Genomic DNA, 17650 nt, shown 5'->3' with positions numbered 1-17650 from the left:
AGGAAAACGAAAATGATTTTTATATTTATTTTATTTTAACTTTATTAATTTGTCGTATGTATCAAGATCGTTTCCATGACGACAAGGGCTATTTGACCCCGGACCACGTGACAGGTTTGTTGCGGTGAGATATTTGTAAAGTGTAGAGCCGCGAGACAGAGCAGTGTGGAGCGAGCGCGCCGAAAACATGGAGGTTTCCGCGGTCGGAGAGCGGGTTTTCCCAGCGGAAGCCATTCTGAAAAGCCGCGTTAGGAAAGTGAGTAAGGAAGAATGGGGTTTGGGGGGGATTGGAAATGTTTTTCACGTTCTTTCGCGTGTCTCGCGAAGCGGAGTTTCAAGGCGCCTGTAATGACAAGAGTGGGAGGCCTACTTGCAGATGTTTCCCGATTCTGCGACCCAATCCATTTACATACATTGTCAGATTAGAAATAACAAGTCGAATGTGGGACCTTTGGATATGCAACTTGAGATTAATGTTGTAAAATTGGGTTGTGCTGTGCTGGGAACTGACAGCAGACCGCTAAAAGAGCAGCAGGGGGAGGAGGAGGCTGAAAAGGAACAAAGTGCCTGGCATGAGTCCATAACAAAATCAATGCATGCTGGCAGACCCAAGATTCACAGATCTCAACAATGCACCAGGGTCGAGTAGTTTAAATACTGCACAGTAGTGTCGGGCCACATAGTTTAAGATGTTAGATGTGCTCTAGTAGTGTATATGTAGATAAACACACCTTACTGAGCCACAAAAATTAAATAAATGGGCGTGAGTCTTGAAGTAGAGCATGTGTTGCTCATGCTTTGTTTAATTAGTGTCAAATAAATAACATTTTCCTCTGTTTTTCCTCTTTGTAGGGTCGAATTGAGTACCTGGTTAAATGGAAAGGTTGGGCGCTGAAGTAAGTTTTTAAAATATAAACAATGCAATGGGTATATTTTGCTGTTTCAGAGTTGTGCACTGTTTTCTAACTTCTTCTGTAGTTTGAGTGGAAAGGGATATATATATATATATATATATATATATATATAATTCTCTTTAGGTTGGATTCACAGTTTGTGCACGACTAGTGTGTAAACAAAGAGAAGCGCAGCTGCAGCTCTATAAGGAAAATTAAGTGATTTGTGTTACTGCTTTGAATGATTCCTTTCATAGCTAATCTAATTTGGATAACATCTGCGTCCAAATGGTAAGTAAAGGACAACAAATGGACCCAAACTGTAACTTTAAACTTTAAAGAATTTAGCAGTGGGAAATTACTAGTAATCCAGTTTTTATATCAACTATGCATTCCATTTGTTTTATGAATTGGTATGTTTCAATGGGCCACAAATAAATATAGAACAGAGTATCATCAGCTTAGCAGTGCAAGCTATCATCATGTTTCCTGATGATATCTCTCAAGTGTAGCATGAAAAGTGTGAAAAGCAACAGTCCTAGTACTGAGCCTTGTGGAACTCCATACTGCTAGTCTATTCAAAAGAATGTCGTGGTCGATCGTGTGGAATGCAGTGCCAAGGTCCAGTAGCACTAATAGAGAGATACAACCACAATCGGATGATAAGAGCAGGTAATTTGTAACTCTGATGAGAGAAGTCTCTGTCTGTAGTCTGTACTATGATACGGTCTAAATCCTGACTGTAAAACCTTACAGATACCATTTTTTTCTAAGAAAGAACATAGTTGTGGGGGGACTACCTAATCTAGTGACAGAAAAGGGAGATTTGACTTGGTCTGTAATTGACTTCTGGTAGCACCTCTTTTAGAATAGAAAGTGTTTGTGTGCCTGTTGCTGCGTGTCACTTTAGTGGTCATTGTGAAACAGGCCTTATCATTGCAGAAGTGCATTTTGAGTAGCTGAAAGGTCAAGCAGTGTTGTGTTCTGACTTGATGATATACTACTATACTTGTACATCTTAAACTATTTTAAACTACATTTTTTTTATTATAGTGCATCCAGTTTTGATGAACTGGTTTTAATTGAGTCTATATGGACAATTAAAAAAGCTGGCACGGTTAAAAATGTCACATCATGGGACTAATTGAATTAACTGAAATAAATAAAAATACAGTGCTGTCAAAATACAACATAGATAAATATATCAGTTTTACTACTTAACTCTTAATGGGAAAAAGAGAAAAGTTGATGTCATTGATATTTCTTAAATACCCATTACCATTTAAAACCTTTCAAATGTTTTCCAATATAGACACAGCACATGGGAACCTGAGGAGAACATCTTGGATGATCGACTCCTCGCAGCCTTTGAACAAAAGTGAGTGTCACTTAAAGATTTGAACTGTTAAAACTTAATTTCTGTATAAAGTGTAAAGCGCAAAAATATTTATTACATACTCATTATGCATATATGTGTGTTTGTATGTGTCTGTGTCTTTATGTTTATGTATATATGTGTGTGTGTGTGTATATATATGTACAGTACAGACAAAAGTTTAGACACCTTCTCATTAAAAGAGTTTTCTTTTTTTTCATGACTATGGAAATTGTAGATTCACACTGAAGGCATCAAAACTATGAATTAACACATGTGGAATTATATTTGGCCTTATAACAGGCTTGACACTAAAGTGATATCATATTTTCCTTGGATTAATTGGTGCTCTCCCACAATTCATAGGGAGCGGCAGCAGGAACTTTATGGCCCAAAGAAACGGGGACCTAAACCAAAAAACTTTGTACTGAAGGTTTGAGTTTTCTTAGAAATTTTTCCATATTCTAATTTAAAAATATATTAATAAACTTTCTGTCTGATGTTTTAGTACATACCGGTCACATTTGCTCTCTGCTTATCTAGGCACGGGCACACGCGGGTGATAGACCTCGAAGCTCAGATACCCAACGCACTCCACCTCAAATCTCAAATACCCAACGCACTCCACCTCGAATAACTGCCAAGCTTCCCTCCTCTTCCTCTTCTGCAAGTTCAGCTCCTCCTCAGCCTTCATCGTCCTCTTCCTTCTCCACCGCTCCAACCCCCAGAGTGCACTCTCTCGCCGCTGCTCATAAACTGAAGAAAGACATCCATCGTTGTCATAGGATGTCTCGACGACCTTTGCCTCGACCCGACCCCCTAGGCGAGCCCACAGGATCCACAACCTCATCCCGTCCTCCCATCTCTCCATTCTCTGAAACTGTCCGCATCCTCAACCGCAGAGTCAAACCGCGGGAGGTTAAGCGAGGACGTATAATCTTGAACCTGAATGTCATTGACAAATCCGAAAACAGTGGAGTAACAAGTAGAAGGTCACCACAGTCATTCGGGGCACGGGCGAAAATCCCATCTCGAAATCGCATCATTGGGAAAAAGCAGGGTGACATGCCTTACAGGCCTTTTCAGCATCCTATGAAGATGTTGGGTTTCCCGATGTATGGCCAGCCATTTGGGCTCCACCCCTGTGGGTCAGTGTCCTCCATGGCCAATGAAGAATCCAAAACTGGAGCCAATCAGAGAGGTGGAAACTGCTGTGATAGCCATTCCTCTGCTAGTACACAGAAGTTTCAATATCAGCATCCACCTTCTCCATCCAGCTCCAGTGGGTCTAACAACAGCTCCCTTTCACTTCAGAAACCACAGACTCCACTTGAAGCTCCCATGTCTCCAACTAAATTGGACTCATCAGCCTCATCACGTTCCCAAGATGCCTCCCAGCCTCACCAGAAGTCCAGCTCTGCGCCATTCCTCCCTTCCTCACACTCCTATTCTTCCTCTCCTTCATTCTCTCTTGAAGATGAAGACCAGGGCTCTCAGAATCTTACTACTTCTCGAGGCAGAAAAAGGAAACTTCAACACCGAACCCAGGTGGGTCGAGCTTCGGTCTGCCAGGTTAGTGACTGCACTACCACCCCACTTCCTGAGGAAACTAGGGAGCCAAAAGAGGGAAATCCCGATTGGCACCCTGAAATGACACCCAGCTGTACCAATGTAGTCGTGACTGATGTCACCACAAACCTTCTCACAGTCACCATCAAGGAATTCTGCCAATCGGGAGCAGGTTCTAAACCTTCTTCCCCTTGCCAAGCTGACAACCCACCCTGACCCACAACAGCTGCCTCTTGAAAGTTCTCTGTAAACATCTCCAACAAGAATATATGCCCACTAAATTCCATGAGTACTTACCATAATGATATTCATGCATCCTAAAATAGTTGGCTTTAATTAAAAAGCATTTTTGGTGAAATTTAATAAATATTGAAGTAATCTTTACAGGCAGGGGTGCTTCCCTTGACCTCTGCATTTTAGACATGTTATGATGGTTTTGAAGTACTTCATGCTTTTCTTCTTCTTCTTTTTTCCCCCAGTGATCCTGCCTTTCCACAGCCTTTTTCCCAAGTAAATGCGCCTTGTTTTGTCACCTCCAGTCCTGTAGAGACCGCCATTCCCATATCTCCAGACCTTAAGTTCAGAATCCACCCAAGAAATGCTGATCTCAACAGCTTTCTTGGACTTGAGATGTTGCACCAAGACATTTCTTTTCATTTGAAGTCCATTTTCATTGGGATTATGAGCACAGGATGCTTCACTCCTGCTTTGGAAGTGAAGATTGTGTATCTGCACAATGATTCATTGATCTCACCAACTTTTTCCTGTGCTGATGAAGAACCCAAGTCATTGTGGAACTTGCTATGGTATACAGGCATAGACGTGACTGTATTTATATGGACAAAGCTGCAAAATCCTGAGGACAGTTAAGTTATTTCCTTCCGCTTAAACTCTGCTCCGATCCAGATGTCTGCTGAGACTCATTACTGATTCAAGTGTGAATGCTGAGGACTGCATTTGTAGTATGGTACTGTACATCAAACCTTCCACATAATCAACTACCCACTTTCGCTATTGGAGAAGTACCTTCTCATATTTGCCTTCTGACTACAATAGTTTGCGTTTCATGAAATGGTTACTGTATTTTCGGGGCCGGTAACCAGAGGTAATTTCTCTCAGAACTTGATTGAAGGAGTTCAAATACCATTTAGGGACATTTACACTAAGTGGGTCTCAAAAAAACCAAATATAACAATAAGCTCTCTTTCGCGCTCTCAGACGATACAGTATGGGACCACGTGTGTTGTGTGTTAGGCTGGTGACTGCATCTTGTTGGCCCTTGAGCTCGTCCCATGTTGTCTGCAGGTCCGACTGGGCGCTAGCATTGACAATACAGACCTGGGATAAAGCTAGCTGGCTTAGTTGGTGCTAGGGATGTGTCAGTACTTATATTTTGGAACTTGTCCAATACTGTGTACTCATAAAAGTGCTCCAATACCAATGCAACAACTCTGTCTATCTATCTATCTATCTATCGAGTATTGGTATTGGTTAAGTGAATGGGGACCAGGGTCTGTAATTCTCCATTGCTATGTGTGAGGAATGGATGGAAAAACATTGTCTTGCTAGCCTTGGCCACCATTCACTTTCATTGTAGTGAAAAGAGTGGCTTGGACATTCTGCTGAAGAACTCCTTTTATGTTTTACTGAAGGAAGTCTCAAAATGCAGGAAGGTGAGTACATCATCACAATGTTTGTGTAAACTTCATTTAATATTTAGCATTTTACTGAAAGCTAAATGGTTTAGTTGCAGCATAGCGCATTTTATTATTTTAGACTTTATGAAGGTTGTGGGAAGCTTTTCGCTTAGGTTCGCTTTTGTTTTTGGGCAGTCCAGCAAGCAATATTATATTTAACCTGCCACATTAGACTTGAAGTAACAGGTTAACACAATTTATGGCAGCTAACTTGGTTGTACCGAAGGATGATAAAATGTCAAGACTCCACCGGAGGACAAAGGCAAACCTCATAAAGTTCCACTTTAGTCATACCGTCGTCCTCTAATAGAGCACTATAACTCTTTTATCACTGTGCCTTTAGGGAAATATGAAAACCTTACAACATTTTTATGACTTTTTTTTAAAAAATGTTCCCCGAATTATTTACAAATATTGACCATTTTTCATATTTTTAGTATGTGTATATAATAACTAACTTTTATTAACATTAAGATGGTTTTAGTTTTCTGGCTTCCAGACATTAATGTGAACTTAATTCTTTTCTTTTTCAACGTTCTTTAAATGGTTAAATCAATTATTGTTATTAATATGAAATCATAATCGTGTGTTTATCCCAGGTCTGAGATAATTAATGTTCTGATCATATCCCTGGTGCTGCCATGCATAGGGCGCCACATGTGGTGCATCTGTACAATAATATCTACAGTTATATTGAAGCATGTGTTGCCTTTAGCTGCTCTGTTTAATCCCACTGTTTAAAACCGTCAAGTCCTTGTTTACCTTTACATCTTTAATGTTAGAAAATGTCACCTATGGTGTGTAAGATGTTTTCTCCTAAACAGGTAGCTTAGCACTATGATAACGTGGCCTACATTTGGTGCAGTAGGGCTTGCCATTTGTAGGTTGTAGCCACCAGGGACCCTCACTGCACAGACAAGAAGATATTGTTTAAAATGGTTAGGATAAAGGTATACTGGAGGTAACATCCTCTAAAATGAGTGTCTGATATGTTTTTTGTTTATGTTAAGATTCATTATTATTAATTTTTCCATGCCGTAGAAATGAATGATACGTGCTGCCTTTATTTTATAGCCATTGTTGTTCAATTTTACTAGTCTACTTTGGGTTTGAAAGAATGTAGAACCCGAAAAAAAAGAACTAAGTGTGATTTCGGAGTTATCCGTTTGGTAATGTGTACGGTTAATGCCATTGATGAAGCCGATTATGATAATGGACTTGTTGCTTTGACATTGTAATGTAGTGGGTGCATGATTTGAGAATCCTAATTGTACATTTAAGTGTCATAATGTTGTTGCTTTGTGTTTTCCTTGAAAGAGCTTTGAATAAAATCACTTTAAAGACACAGTCTCTTTGGTTTGATTTTACTGTTATAATAGAGACTAGTCTGATTAGTGAGATATTCCATCTTTACAGCATTTATCCCAATTTACTAACATTGTATGGTAAAGAGCAGCATGAACATTTTGCTTGATATCTCCTGGTGTGCTTTGAATGGAAAACAGAAAGTCACAGGTTTGGAACATGATGGTGATGTAATGATTTCTCCTAAAATGATGAACTGATGGAAACGTGCAGTATTGGAATCCCAGATAGATAGATGGATGGATGAATGGATAGAATCATCCCAGATTGTCAGAGAGATAGACAGTCAGATAGATGGATAGATAGATATATAAACAGATAGATAGAATCCCAGATAGATGGATGGATGGATGGACAGAATCATCCCAGATAGTCAGACAGATAGATGTATTGATAGATAGATATTTAGAATCCCAGATAGATAGATAAATGGATGAAAGGATGGACAGAATCATCCCAGATAATCAGATAGATAGATAGATAGATAAACAGATTGATAGAATCCCAGACAGATAGATGGATGGATGGATGGACAGAATCATCCCAGATAGTCAGAGAGATAGACAGACAGTCAGATAGATAGATTAGATAGATAGATAAACAGATAGATAGAATCCCAGATAGTCAGACAGATGTATTGATAGATATTTAGAATCCCAGATAGATAGATGGATGGATGGACAAAATCCCAGATAGACAGACAGACAGATGGATGGACAGAATCATAGATAGATAGATAGATAGTGTTTGACACATTGCACAGAGGGATGACGAATGGTTGACTATTATTGGAGGCGGTCTTTAGACTAGAGCGGAGGGTGTAGCTGCTGCAGTCATGGCTCCCAGACCGCGTATACCAGTGCAATACTAAAAAAACTTGAAAAGAAATGCATTGTTCATGTTTAAAACCGAGAAGTGCGATTTTAGGATCCATATTTACAGTTTCAGATTAAAACCGTAGCTTTATTTTTCTCTCCCTTAAACGCGAGCGAGCTATGGATGCGCAGGTTGCAAACCATTGCAGCATCAAGTCTGCAGCGAAAGCGAGCAGCCCGCAGAATGCAGCTGAAAGCCGCATCGAAAACGCACCGAAGAAGAAATCCCGCACGAGAAGAGGCAGAAGAGGAAAGCGACGGAGGGGCAAGAAGGCCAACGAGCCCCCGCCGTTTCTGCCACCGGAGGTAAATATAGATGTGTTGGCGGATGCTAACCATTAGCCAGCGGAGATTATGTGTACTGCATATCAATAACCATACTGCCATTCGATATTAAGATATAGCCTAACGATTAATAAGGCTATTAACAATATTAAGATACATTATATTATATTTTAATATAGTAATATTAACACAGTAACAGTGTTACAAGCTGCTGGCGACCTATATTTAAATGCACCAAAACTGGTAAGAGCTGCTGCCAAAATACTGTACAGTTATTTACTACTGTAAAAATTATAATATATTAGGCTAATACTAGCTGGTGCGTCTTTTGTTTTCATTTGGATGACAGGTAGTTAATATTAATTTAATACAGTAACAGCTACTAATGATGGTATATATTTGTAAGACCAGAATGTGCCCTTTTTAGGTGAAAACAGAAAAAATAACTTAAACCATGTTTTTTTTTTTTTTTAAAAACATATGCATTATAGATAAGTTTTGATACTGGTTTATGCTGGATCCTTTACTGGTATACGGTTTTGTTGGTTAATGCTGTTCCTTTGCTGGTACTTTTTTGGTTTAAGCTGGTCCTTTGATGGTTTATGCTGGTCCTTTTTTGGTTTATGCTGGTCCTTTGCTGGTTTAAGCTGGTCCTTTGCTGGTTTATGCTGGTCCTTTGTTGGTTTATGCTGGTCCTTTGCTGGTTTAAGATGGTCCTTTGATGGTTTATGCTGGTCCTTTGTGGGTTTAAGCTGGTGCTTTCCTGGCTTATGCTGGTCATGTGCTGGCAAAGGACCAGCGAAAGGACCAGCATAAACCAGCATCCCAGCGTCAATCATACCTTGCCAGCATATGCTGTTTTTTTTTTTCAGTAAGGAAATAAAATGTAAATTACAATAAGTTAATAAATAAACAACAACAAAAGTTAGATCCATAGTGCCAAAGTGTGGTTATTATTCATTTTCTAGTTCTTTCCAAGGTAGTATTTTGTCCAGTAAATGAATTATGTGCAAGGACTGATTTTTGCAAGACTGCATTTAAATTTTTATTTAATTGATTGTTTTTTTGCCCACATATCCTTATTTTTTTAGGCTGAAGAGGGAAACATTGAATACAAGGTATATAATCACGAAATTAATAGTAATACATTTTATAGGATTTTATATGTATTTAATAGCATATTTATTCTCTGTTCACTCAGTTGAAGCTGGTGAACCCCACGCAGTATCGGTTCGAACACTTGGCCACGCAGTTGAAGTGGCGACTGCAGGAGGGCCGGGGGGAGGCCGTGTATCAGATTGGGGTGGAGGATAACGGTCTGCTGGTTGGACTTACAGAAGAAGATATGAAAGCCTCACTCAAGACACTTCGCAGAATGGCTGAGAAGTATGTATTGAATTCATCAACCAATTAGTTTTCTTTGATGTCAATGTGTAGGAAGTGGCTTACAGGCGTGTTGTGTTGTCTTGGTAAGACTCTGTGACTCTGCGCAGGGTTGGAGCCGATATCACGCTCCTGAGAGATAGAGAAGTGGACTGCGATAGAGCTCGACGGAAAATCGCTGAAGTTCTTGTGCGGAAAGTTCCAGATGACCAGCAGGTGAGCTTGTGACGCTTTAATCAGTTTCCATTTAATTTCTGTTGTAAATTTTGGTTGATGTGGTTTTAGTTTTAGTTACATTTTTAGAATATTGCATATATAACAGTACTAAGTTTTGCTATTATTTTGTAATTTGCCAACTTTTTTTATGATAATATTTAAAATGTTAGAATTAAACTTTTTAAATTTTTTTACATTTTTGAAAATAACTTTTTTATTGGAATAAAATAATCTTTTATTATTATTTCTTAAAACATTTTTAGAATAATAAAAAGGTTTTGTAAAAAGGATATATACTTGAAAATTACAAAATTATATTTTATTCTTCTTGGAATAAAATTATTGGAATATATAAACTTGGAATCACTGGGAACCATTTTTTTTTGGTACTGTTTCTTAAAAAATACAAAATAAAAATGTACAAAAAAATAAAAATAGATAATAATTAAATTTTAAAAAATAATACAATAAAAAGCTTTTAGGAGTTTGCCTACTTTTGAACAATTTATATTTTTATTTTTTTTATGGAAAACACTTTTGTCTACAAACTACAATCCATTGGGTATAAATAACACACATGAAGCTGTTTAGTTGTTTTAACTTTTTTTAAGGTTATTTGTTTTCATCATTATAGTCATTCTTATTTGTGATTGACCCAACAAACTAATGATGCATTATGTATCGTCAGGTGATTGTGATTTCTGTGTTTGTGTGAGTAGTTCCTGGATCTCCGTGTGGCTGTTCTGGGTAACGTGGATTCAGGCAAGTCAACTCTGCTGGGTGTGCTGACTCAGGGCGAGCTGGATAACGGACGGGGCAGGGCCAGACTCAACCTCTTCAGACACCTGCATGAGATTCAAACGGGACGGACATCCAGCATCAGTTTTGAGATCCTGGGCTTTAACAGCAAAGGAGAAGTGAGGCAGATATTTAAAACCCTTTAGTACACTTTTATTTCTACTACTTTTTTTCAGTAGTGCGTTAACTGGGATTTAAACCTTCTACTTGCTCGCATATAAGCATGTTGCTTAGATTTTTTTTCTTTCTCTTATGGTTTTAGGTCGTAAACTACAGTGACTCTCGCACAGCAGAGGAGATCTGTGAGAGCTCTTCTAAGATGATCACTTTTATTGACCTGGCTGGTCATTATAAGTACTTGAAGACCACAATATTTGGCCTGACAAGCTACTGCCCAGACTTTGCCATGTTGGTGGTGGCAGCCAATACTGGCATTGGTTAGTATTTATGCATGTATATTTATATTGCTTTAAAAGTTGATTTAAGGGCAATTTAATGCATCCTTGCTTAATACAAGTAATTATTAGTAATTTTCTCATTTTTTTCTTAAAAAATCATGATGAGCTTATTTAGCCCCAAACCTTTAAACTATAGTGTGTATTTCAATGTGATTAAATCACATTATAAATCATTAACCAACCCATATTATAACATATTATACCTTATTCTGGCATTGTAAAACTCTCCCAGCTGGCACAACAAGGGAGCACCTGGGTTTGGCGATGGCGCTGAAGGTGCCCATATTCATTGTGGTGAGTAAGGTGGACCTCTGCGGTAAAAGCACGGTGGAGAAAACGGTCCGCCAGTTGGAGAGAGTGCTCAAACTGCCCGGATGCAACAAGGTCCCCATGGTGGTGTCCAACCCTGATGATGCCGTCACGGCTGCTCAGCAGTTCGCACAATCCTCCAGGTACAAGTCAATATTTCTTGTTACATAAACAGCCATACTTGATTGTTTCCTGACCAGTTTCCATGCTCTCTTTGAGCATAACAGGTAAACAGCCTGTTTTTGGTACTGTGCCTTTAAAACTTAAGGATGTAAATTACTTGAATACAATACAAAGTACCTTACAGCTGATAGCTGTTCAACTCTCTAGTTTGTGCAGTACTTATGTGTGTAATGATGTGTTTTTCTCCCCACAGTGTGACGCCCATCTTCACCCTCTCCAGTGTGTCTGGGGACAATCTGGACCTTCTGAAGGTCTTTTTCAACATTCTTCCGCCTCTGAGCAACAGCAAGGAGCAAGAGGAGCTCATGCAGCAGCTCACAGAATTCCAGGTACAAACACACTCTTACCAAAGGACATATCATGTCTTAATTCTAAGATATTCAAAGATATTCCAAGATATTTAAAGGTTAAGGTTGTAGGACCTCCCACTAGAGGGCGCACTATCAAAACAATAACAATCGCGTGGTTTGATGACGCTAGGAAGGAGCGTGGGATGATGGGATGTGTTGTCTTTTACCCAACCGCTGACGGCCATCAATCAGACGGAAAGATAAATCATGGATTTAACGCGAGTTCAACGATTTGCGCGAGTAGATTACATACAAAGTCAATGCAAAGACGCGATCAGACGATGGATCAGACGCATCCTCGCTTGGGTCTAGAGATGCGATGCCCCGCGTTTGGCGTGTATGCCACATAATACTAATCTTGTTGATCGTTATAATAGCATATGTTTTCTGTAAAGATACGAATCAAAACAACTCACCTGTCTAGTAAAACACAAGCGAGATCGGCATCTCTTTCTAGATGAAGTTTGTCGCGAAGCTACTTCCGCATTTGTCCACGAAACTGTTGTAATGTGGTTTCTACGTCAGTAAAGGCGGTAACAAAGGGATAACGTCACTGACAGGCGACTGCACTGCCCCGTGTCACAGTTTAAAATGGGAATTTTCTCATGATTTACAAGTAGTTGAAAACATTAGAGATATTGTTAGTAAACAGCTGGACAAAATCTATAACACTAGCCTAGTGGATTTTGGATATTTTACTGCTAAAATTTTACAAATTGTACTTTTAATGTCAGATTGATGTGTTCTTGCAGGTGGATGAGATTTACAGTGTTCCTGATGTAGGGACGGTAGTCGGAGGTACACTGTACAGGTCAGTCCACATCTGTTGTTTCAATCTTATCTGTCTAATAACTGCCTGTCGTCCACCTAGCAATGTATTAGCAACCACTCTAAACTCTTTATCAAATCATATAGCAAAACCTCTGAAAGACAACTCCTAATGCCTTAGCATTACTAGCAACATCTTAGCATCCACCCAGAAAACTCTAGCAACAACAAAGTAACATACTTACAACTACTTATAACACTAGTTATAACACAATGCCCTAGCTTTGTAAGCAACCGCTTAGAAACCACATAGCAATGCACTTTCACATGCTCAGAACAACTAAACATTTCACTAGCAACACCTGAGAAACCACCCAGAAAACTCTTCCAACCGTCTTATCCGGCTTTTTCCTGAGAAGCCGATGAGCGCCGCCATGATGGATTCTAACTTCCGTTTGGATGCTCGTGTTCTGGTCTCAGTGTTTTAATGGGGTAAAAAGTACGATTGAGTTAATTAAACCGAAACTTTCTAAATATATCTAAATATAAAAATATGTACAGGGTTAATCTCGGAGTTCATTTCGCAAGAGACATCAGAGACTGGAAATGTTAAGCGTCTTTCCGTTATGTGACGGATGAGACGTCCGTGTTCAGGAAAAAGGTGGATAATTGTATCATAACCACCCAAAACGCCCTAGTGACTGCTTAGCAATGCCTTAGTAACCACTTAGAGCGTCTTATCAAACCATAGCAACTCAGAGAAACCTATTTACTGCCTAGCAATGCATTGACATTGTAGCATCTGATTTACCCCCACATCTCAATGCCCATCTTAGATCACCTTCGTAGCAAAGCTCCAGCAACCAGTCAGAACAACTTACCTACTGCCTAGCAGTGTTTTAGTTCGTAATTGACTTTCCATTCACACGCAGTGGTGTGTGTCGTGAAGGAGACCGGCTGGTCGTGGGTCCCACTGATGATGGCCGGTTCCTGAGGTTGAAGGTGTGCAGTATTCACAGGAATCGCTCCGGCTGCCGCGTGCTGAGAGCCGGGCAGGCCGCCACTCTTGCACTCGGGAACTTCGATCGCTCGTTACTACGAAAGGTCTGATTTCAAACTGGAGCAAGAGGAAAAAGACTAAATTAAGTCTTTGTGTAGCCATATCTTCATGACGTCTTTTTGATCTTGAGTGTTTGTGTTTTAGGGCATGGTCATGGTGAGCCCCAAAATGAACCCTACTATTTGCTGGCAGTTTGAGGCTGCAATAGTCCTCCTGTTCCATGCCAAGACTTTCCGCCGTGGTTTCCAGGTCACGGTGCACGTGGGGAATGTGAGGCAGACCGCCACTGTGGAGTGTCTCCTTGGAAAGGTGCTTTTTTTATTATTATTTTTTATTATTTTAGCTCTGTTAGCATACAGTTTTTAAAATAAAGTTCTTTCTTGTTATCTTGTGTTCCATGAAGAACCATAAATATCAATGAAATCTTGCTGTCGCACTAATGGTTCTTCATTGTGGAAAAATATTCAATAAAATGTTCTTTGGGGAGCCATAAAAAATTCTCTTTTGTAACCTTTATTTTCTAAAACTGTGTGTATTTGTCCTCTAGGAGGAGCTGCGGACAGGAGAGAGAGCTGTAGTGTGTTTCAGATTCTTAAAGCACCCTGAGTATTTGCGTGTGGGAGCCAAGCTGCTCTTCAGAGAGGGGGTGACCAAAGGCATCGGACACGTGACGCACCTCCTACCCTCCACCCAAAACTACGTGCCTGATCAGAACCGCAACCAGAACCACAGTTAGACACATTGGGAGTGATACCATGAATCAAGAGGACATTTGACTGCAGCTGCAGTCACTTGCCTTGAGTTTGCATCCTCTAGTTCCATTGTGCACCTTTCATTTCCACTCTATAGATTTGCCAATAATTGCAGATTTGTTTGTGTGTAAATGCTCTCGACTCCTGTGACATTTGGACGGTTTTGGTACAGTGATTTACTGATTAGAGTGTATGTTTTCCAGGTGTAATGGAGCATGAAAACCTCTCCTCTTTTTGCACTAGTGCGTGTTTCACATCTTAAGTTAAAGCTGGCTGACCTTTAGTGAAGCATGTGGGATTTCAAGTCACTAAGTTGGGTATCTGGAGCAGATTTCTGCAGGAACAACTCCTTGCCTGCATCCTGCATTTTAGATATGAGAACATAATAGTAGCATTCAACTTCAGATCCTAGGTAGTTTTAAATATGTGATGTTACCCCAGTAGATCTGATGACAGTGATTTACACAGGCAGGTCAGAAGCAAGAATCTAAGGCCCTGTCCACAGAAACGCGGGAATTTCAAAGCTGCAGCTTGTTCTATGCGGTTTGGCCATTCGTCCACACGCAAACGCCGCAGTAGGTCACTGAAACCAAAATGTTTGAAAACTCCTGGCAGAGTGAAGATTTTCAAAAACTCTGGTCGCAGTGTTATCCTGGAGACAGGTTGAAAAACACATAAAGTATACTCCCATTGAGCTCCCATTTTTCGATTTTACTGTTCTTTATGATGGTTGTTTGTCAGTGTGTAAAATATACATATTGTTGCGAATAGTTTGGTTCTGTTGCCAGGTCAGCTGTACTACCTGAACTTCGTAGGTGGTTAATATTTGTCACAAAGGCGAATGTGAACATGATACATTAAGCCAGTGGTTTTCAACCTGTGGTCCGCGGCCCCCTAGTGGGCCACGGTGGTATTGCAGGTGGGCCGCCAATTATTTTCTGTTCATTTCCAGTCCATTCTAGGGCTGTGCGATTAAAAGAAAACGTCCTAAAATCACGATTTGAGCGTGCGCATATGCCTAACTCCAGGTTCACACACTGTCTGTGATGCGCCTTTTTTCTGAGCCAATGTTGATCAGAGCGTTCTCACTGCGGTAAAAGGCTAGAAATAAAAACGTGCGAAAATAATTCATGTCTAACACATGAGCATAGAGTGAATTTGTTAGTGAACAGGATGCAGTTTAAGTGAGAGGAGACACGTTTTAAGTGTGCACACTCTCTCCTCGCAAAGCAGCGTGTATCTGAGCAAGCACGACCGGTTTTGTGACAGAGCAAAGGAAATCTGCTGCGAACAGAGAGATTCGCACTTGTGCATTATTTTAATGTGCTTTCGCGTTATATTTATGCGCTCTCACTGCTGACCGCATACACATACTGTATACACACTGCAAACACCTGAGGCACCGCTACAATTAATGAGCTCTATGAACAATGCATGGCAAAAAAGAAAAAAAAGTCTCTGTATACAGGATTTTTATTTATTTATTTTGCCACAAGTCTATACATTTTTTTACATCTTCACTATAGTGATAATTTTGACTTATGTCTGTTCTAGAGATGTTACAACTTTTTGATAAAGCTCTGATTGGTTTTCTTTTGGAAATATGTTTCAAATTAATCCTGAATGCATTTATGACTGTAAAAGCACAATTGCAAAATTGATCAAAAAAATCGCGATAGTTATTTTTTTTTTTGTCCATATCGCACAGCCCTAGTTTATTCAATAAATATAGTTTAAAATCTAGCTTCTGAGTACTAAGTTATTAACCCAAGAATAGCGGGGTCAGTTAATTTTTTTGAAGTGGGCCGCGCAAACATATGTGTTTGGTTGTGTGGGCCACGAGTTGAAAAAGGTTGGGAACCACTGCATTAAGCGATATTGTCTATTGTCTGCACAATACAGCGCAAAGCTGGCTGCAGACACAAATGAAAACAGTTGTAACGGACAACAGTTATTGCATTCGATGTTGTCATTTTATAGTTGTTCCATTATGATCGAAAAAAATGTTGAAAAATGTCCTTACACAAATTTTAGTGAACAAGAAACAAAAATGTTAATGGAACCTAAAACGCGCAGATTTGAATTTTAATGAATCGGATAATTCACAAATAATTTTACAAACACTTGACACTTTTATTATGTTTGAATTTCATGAATAAACAACCACAGCCTTGTTTTTGTTCACGTATTGTGGCATCATTTTGATGCGTTAGTTGGTGCGTTGGAACATCGCCCCCTATCTTCAGGACAGGAAAGGAACAGAAAGGGAATTTTTGGAGCTCTAGGGTTGTACGAACAGTCAGGCATGATTGGTTTTCCAGTAGCTTGATTACATTGTGCCTAGTTATAGATGCATTCACAGATGACTCCAAAAAATGTTGTGCATATTGCACGATTGTTTGTAAGCAAATATAAACAAGGTTTAGGTCATTTCCAATGGCTTACAGGTTTAACTGGGTTAATATTTTGGCAGCTTTGTGTGATGGGCATTTGTCTTGAGCATGCACAGGAACCCAGCTAACCATTGTGTCGTGTGCCCTGTTCACCCATGAACTCCTATTTTAGATATTGTGCAATTATATAAACATTGAATGTACTGATCATAGATATAATTGTACCATTTGAAGTTATGAAAAGAATAATGTGACCGCTAATACATAAAAGCTTATTTCGATTAACAGTATTTAACCCTGGGCGTTAAGTCTTTAAACATGAGCAGAACGCATTTACAAGTGTAAATAACTTGTAAAACCTTGTTTTTACAGAATTTTTAACGAAGAAATTTGTTCTGCTTTTGTTTAGGCAATGAGGCCCAATCGCTTTCAAAACTTCATTTGTTGGTCAACAGTGCATGTGGTGCTTACACAAATAATAATTAATATTGTCTGCAGTGCATCTGGTCGGCTTTACTACATTTGAGATCTATCTTCATTTCATGTACTTCTGAAAAAAGTCCTCAAAAGCCTAGGAACCTAGGATCTATTACTTTGCTATTAGTTCCTATGTAATAAAGAATGTATGTTTTATTGTGCAAACCCTTTGTAGTTAATTAAAGACAAGAAATACAATTCTTTGTCATGGAAATTACAGGTTAAAACAAGGAAGGCTCTTGTAGTCACACTATATTTAGATTATTTTGAATTGCCCCATATTTGGAGTTATAAAAGAACACAATAGGGCAAGTATCAGCAGAAATGTTAAGTATTTTTTGTATAAAGCATTTTGCCTGTAGGTTACCTGGTTTGGTCTCGGTTCTATACTTTTGAAACGGTATATTTTAAATGTTTAGCTTATTCCAGTGCAATGCCTTGCTG

General features: G+C 39.3%; 2 protein-coding genes across 4 annotated transcripts; both read left to right on the top strand.

Moving 5' to 3' along the window:
- Positions 1–114: 114 nt before the first annotated feature.
- On the top strand, positions 115–6879 carry LOC127942701 (chromobox protein homolog 6). 3 transcript variants are annotated; one of them, XM_052538610.1, is made up of 6 exons: positions 115–256; positions 853–896; positions 2206–2271; positions 2635–2701; positions 2812–3816; positions 4317–6879. In XM_052538610.1, the coding sequence occupies exons 1-6, from the start codon at positions 188–190 to the stop codon at positions 4317–4319; spliced, it is 1254 nt and encodes a 417-aa protein (XP_052394570.1). In that variant the 5' UTR covers positions 115–187; the 3' UTR covers positions 4320–6879. The 3 variants fall into 3 exon arrangements, with proteins under 3 accessions (XP_052394570.1, XP_052394569.1, XP_052394568.1); XM_052538609.1 differs by having other exon boundaries at positions 2812–3840; XM_052538608.1 differs by having other exon boundaries at positions 2812–6879.
- Positions 6880–7704: 825 nt separating this feature from the next.
- On the top strand, positions 7705–17404 carry LOC127942700 (GTP-binding protein 2-like). Its single transcript, XM_052538607.1, has 12 exons — positions 7705–8080; positions 9151–9177; positions 9261–9445; positions 9553–9658; positions 10378–10575; positions 10719–10893; positions 11147–11366; positions 11600–11735; positions 12509–12567; positions 13457–13628; positions 13729–13893; positions 14132–17404. The coding sequence occupies exons 1-12, from the start codon at positions 7895–7897 to the stop codon at positions 14318–14320; spliced, it is 1818 nt and encodes a 605-aa protein (XP_052394567.1). The 5' UTR covers positions 7705–7894; the 3' UTR covers positions 14321–17404.
- The last annotated feature ends 246 nt before the right edge of the window (positions 17405–17650 follow it).

The sequence above is a fragment of the Carassius gibelio genome, chromosome A22 (assembly GCF_023724105.1).
Source record: "Carassius gibelio isolate Cgi1373 ecotype wild population from Czech Republic chromosome A22, carGib1.2-hapl.c, whole genome shotgun sequence".
Lineage (NCBI taxonomy): Eukaryota > Metazoa > Chordata > Actinopteri > Cypriniformes > Cyprinidae > Carassius > Carassius gibelio.
The sequence above is the reverse complement of the archived record's forward strand: the minus strand, read 5'-3'. Positions and strand labels throughout refer to the sequence as shown.